The following is a 4,264-nucleotide window of genomic DNA, read 5'->3' on the forward strand; positions in this document are numbered from 1 at the left end:
TGAAATGTTGAAGCCTCCCTCAGACGTTTTTCGACGTTTTTTAGGAGGGGAGGAGAGAGAGAGGGGGGGCTCTTGCTGCCGTTCTGAAGATCGCGGGTTCGAGTCCCACCTCGGACAATCAAAACAAAAAAACTCCAGATTGTGTCAACTGACAGAAAAATCTGTAAGATGTTTACAAAGGTGTCTGAAATTGTTTCAGTGAAAAAAAGTGTTGTGAACCCCGTGTAAACAGTTTGTGTTGTGCTCGTTGTTCAGATTGAATCCACAACCTGAAGCTAATTGAACCTTCCTGCTCTCTCATAGAGTCCAGATGAGCCCAGGAAAATGTCAACAAAATGTTTTGTTTTACACAAAAGATAATAAAAATCGTTCAATAGTCTTTATTGGTTGTGTTTTTTTCCCCAAGTCCTCTCTCCATTCCTGCACACTTTTTCCCCATCGTGTCAATTTACAGAAAAATCCGTAATATATTAACAAAGGTATCTGAAATAGTTTCAGTGAAAAAAAAAGGTTTTTAAAGTGTGTCAAGGGTACAATAAAATGGTAGTACTTCTAATGCAAAGTGAATTAAAGGTGCATCACATTGTTTGCGCTTTAAAAGCATTATTTGGGAAAAAATGTCAGATTTAGATGTTTTGATGACTGAAGACAGAGACTCTTAAGTGTTGTGAACACTGTGTAAACAGTTTGTGTTGTTTTGTGCATGTTTTTCAGATTTAATCCAGAACCTGAAGCTTTTTGAACCCTCGTGCTCTTGCATGGAGTCCAGATGAGCCCACCCTTACACTGATATTGGATCCCTCCTATGATGAAGGTGGACAAAGGTGGAACAGATTTTATATCTGCCACGGACGCCCAAGAAGAGGATTAATCCTGGAATAAAGTTTAGCGTGCCAGATGACCCCACTTTGAATGTAAACATGCCTAGGTCAAGCTTTAGAGCAGTGTTTCCCAACCCTGGTCCTCGGGGCACACTGTCCTGCATGTTTTCCATGTTGCCCTGCTTATGCACACCTGATTCAGCTCATCATCAGGCTCAGCAGAAGCCTGACAATGACGGTCACCAAAGGCAGGTGTGTTTGAGCAGGGTTGGATAAAAAAAAAGCCGGACAGTGTGCCCTGAGGACCAGGGTTGGGAAACACTGCTTTAGAGTATATGTTTTGAGAGATGTGCGGAGCTGCCAGTCATCATGAAGACCCTTTTTGCTGCTTTCATCACTGCCTTTTTTCTGTCTTTGCTTCTGAAACATCCAAGTGTGTGTTTTAGCTTGTAACGTACAGCTTATATGTTTGGACTAATGGCAAAGTCTTAATTTTAATTACTTTATAAAGTTAGAGTGAGTTCTGTTGAGTGCTTCTTCACATCTAGTTCTTTAGAATGCTTCAGTTAATTCGTAGTAACTAATTTCTACTCAAATCAGGGCAAATTTAAAATACAAGAACACAATCTTTTCAAGAAAATATTTTATTTTGAACAAAACAATAATAAAAAATGTTCATAAAAGTGTTTATTTATTTATTTATTTTTTTTCATTTCCTCTGTCCACTCCTGCACAGTTTTCCCGCCGACAGCTGCACAGTATGACACACCGTCAATCCTGGTGTGGCCAGTGTCCAGCCTTTTTGGCTGGCCACACTTCGTGCAGGTGTACTGCACAGTCTGCCGGCGGACTTTTGTCCCCGCAGGAGGGCCCTCTGGTGCAGCAGCTGCTGCTTCTGCTGCTTTCCTCCTCCTGAAGGTGGTCGTCCTGGGAACACGCTCACCAGGGGGAGGCAGAGGCAGTGGTGGAGGAGGTAGAGGAGGCGATGGTGGTGGAGCTGGAGGGGCAGGTCTCAATAGTGGGAGAGGGAGCTTCTCCTCTGGCGTCCCGTAGTCGAAGGGCTGTCCCTGTCCCACCTGAACCAAGGACAGCCCTTTAGCTTCAGGGAGAGGCTGCAGGGAGACAGCTGGAGCAGCAGGAAGGAGTCCCACTTCCTGCTCCAGCACAGCCCTCTCCCACTTTTTCTGCCTGCTGGAGAACCTGAAGACACACGCATACAAAAAAAGTGTTGGTACCACCATGCTGGGATTGTTTGAACAGGTGCGACATCAGACTGCAGAAGTTCAGGCTCTCACCACTGTGACAGGGTCCTCTGATTCAGCTGAAACAGCTAAAGACCGGTCTGAGCCATCAGCCTGGGGCTCCCGAGGACCGCCTCCCTGATGGCCACATAGTCCCCCAAGACCAGGGACCAACGGGTCTTTAGAACCCCCCCAGTTCTTGTGGCTGAGGGGTGAAGCCGGCAGAGCTGGCTGCAAATAGCCTCCACCAGGCGGCTGGCGTCAGGCCAGTTTGCAGGGCCGGCGTTCAACCCCAAAAGGCCGCTGGAGTTATGTGGAAGAAAAGAAGGAAATGAAGCAGATTTCTAAGCAGGTAAAAAACGTTTGGAAAGCAAACTTACTGTTGGAGAGACTCCTTCCCAGGACAGGAAGTGCTCTTCCCCTTCGCGGCCTTGAAACGGCCTTTGGGCTGTCTGTCCCGGTGCCTGGCAGGGTAGACAACCCGCTGCTTGTCAGACTCTGGGAGGCGTTCCCAGAGCGCAACAATTCGGTCTACCCTGCTGTTGGGGATTGCAGGCAGACTCATGATCTCCACCAGGGCCTTGGCCAGCCTCAGGACATGTTGATATCCTGGCTGACCATCAGGACCCTGGACCTCTTCCTGCAACAGAAGCAGGACAGTTGGCAAACGCAAACCAAAGAAAATCTTATAACAAAACACGTTTTCAGATAGTTTGATACAGGAATGGTGTTGCAGTTTTTACCTCAGAGTCTGAGGAGAGATGCTGATCGGGAGTCTGCGAGGTAGCGGGACGGACATCCTCTTCGGGGGGGGGGGGCGACAGACTGGATGGCTCAGAGGTGTCTGTGTCAGCTGGGTCACCTGACCAGGCTGCTGCGTCAGGGGAGAGGAGGACCGGCCCGGAGATGGTGGGGTCTTCATCCTCCTCGATGCCCTCATCCTCATCTTGCAGAGTGATGACAGCAGCAGCCTCGTCCGGAGCGTCAGGGTCCCCGCTGACATCCTCAAGCACGCTACCTGACTGCTGGAACAGGTACTCCACCCCAATGAGTTCCCCTGCAGTGAAGAAGGAGAGCTCAGGTCATTTTGGTTGATCGATATGAAGTCAGATCTACACCTCTGGCCTCAGTTGTGACTGTTCACCTGTGTACACAGCAGGCTTGGTGAAATCCTTAACCAGATGATGACCAAGCACCCTCTGGCTCTTCTGGTTAAGGGCGTGCTTGAGGTGGTCACTGTAGTAGTGCAGAGGCGGCAGATGATCCTCAGCTGCAGGTGGAGGTGCAGCAGCTGCTGCGCGGTCCTCGTTCCACCTCACCAGTCCATCCATCAGGAACGCCTAGAAATATTTAGATTTGGGTCTCAGAGGGAAGCGTGTAAACATTAGAAGTTAGGTTTACAGACCGGAAATTGCAAATAAGATCTAATTTACCCTTTACATGAATTATCCATTTCCGATCCAGGACTTAATATTAAATATTAATAGATTCAGACTATTAAGGATCATTAATATCATTGATGTAATCAAATTTCAAAGCATCCACAACAAATCATTTATATTAATCAGTAACAATAATCCAATATTCTCATTGAAAAAAAGACACTTTGTGCAGATTGTATTCAAAGGATTTTTCCAAAATCAGCTTCAAAAATTTTCTTCGGTGCCATGTTCAACTCTCCTCGTGGAGTCAGAGTGGAGTCAAGTTGAACCAAGTTGTGAGCTTTCAGAACCAAAAAGTGCACTTGTGTTCTATTTGAGTCAGTGAGATCAAAACTTTATCTTTAGTTCCTTGTTTCAGATTTCATATTTGCTTTGTGCGTCTTTAAGCCGGTGCGTTGCGCTCCGGTGCATTTTCAGAAAACTAGCTCGGATGAACAGCCTGTAGCGCAGACACACAAGTACTTTCAGACAGGTTGCCACATTTGGGAAAGACAACTCAGCATTGCTCCACCAGAGAAGAGCATCCTTGTCCCCTTGAAAGAGCGGCTTCAAACTCTCTTATTTCAGTTGTAGCTCGCTCTTCTGCAGAGATGCGTCCTTTAGATTAGTGGTGCTTACATTTCTCACCCTCATCTTTTTATGCAGAATTTACTAATGGCCTTGTCGGGATTAACGGCCTCTCCTTCCTCATTTATTTGGAACACAAAGTACTCCCAAACTGTGGAAGTTGTGTTCTTTTTGACACCAAGTCACCTGCTGC

General features: G+C 46.8%; 1 protein-coding gene across 1 annotated transcript; it reads right to left on the minus strand.

Annotated features, from left to right (window-relative positions):
• Positions 1-1,523: 1,523 nt before the first annotated feature.
• LOC112139016 lies at positions 1,524-3,498 on the minus strand. The gene is made up of 5 exons (XM_024261711.2): positions 3,207-3,498; positions 2,806-3,119; positions 2,443-2,702; positions 2,117-2,365; positions 1,524-2,021 (listed from the first exon to the last, which is right to left on the minus strand). Exons 1-4 carry the CDS (start codon positions 3,391-3,393, stop codon positions 2,152-2,154), a joined length of 975 nt encoding a protein of 324 aa, XP_024117479.1. The 5' UTR covers positions 3,394-3,498; the 3' UTR covers positions 1,524-2,021; positions 2,117-2,151.
• Between the last annotated feature and the right edge of the window lie 766 nt (positions 3,499-4,264).

This window comes from Oryzias melastigma, unplaced genomic scaffold, assembly GCF_002922805.2.
Source record: "Oryzias melastigma strain HK-1 unplaced genomic scaffold, ASM292280v2 sc00396, whole genome shotgun sequence".
NCBI lineage: Eukaryota > Metazoa > Chordata > Actinopteri > Beloniformes > Adrianichthyidae > Oryzias > Oryzias melastigma.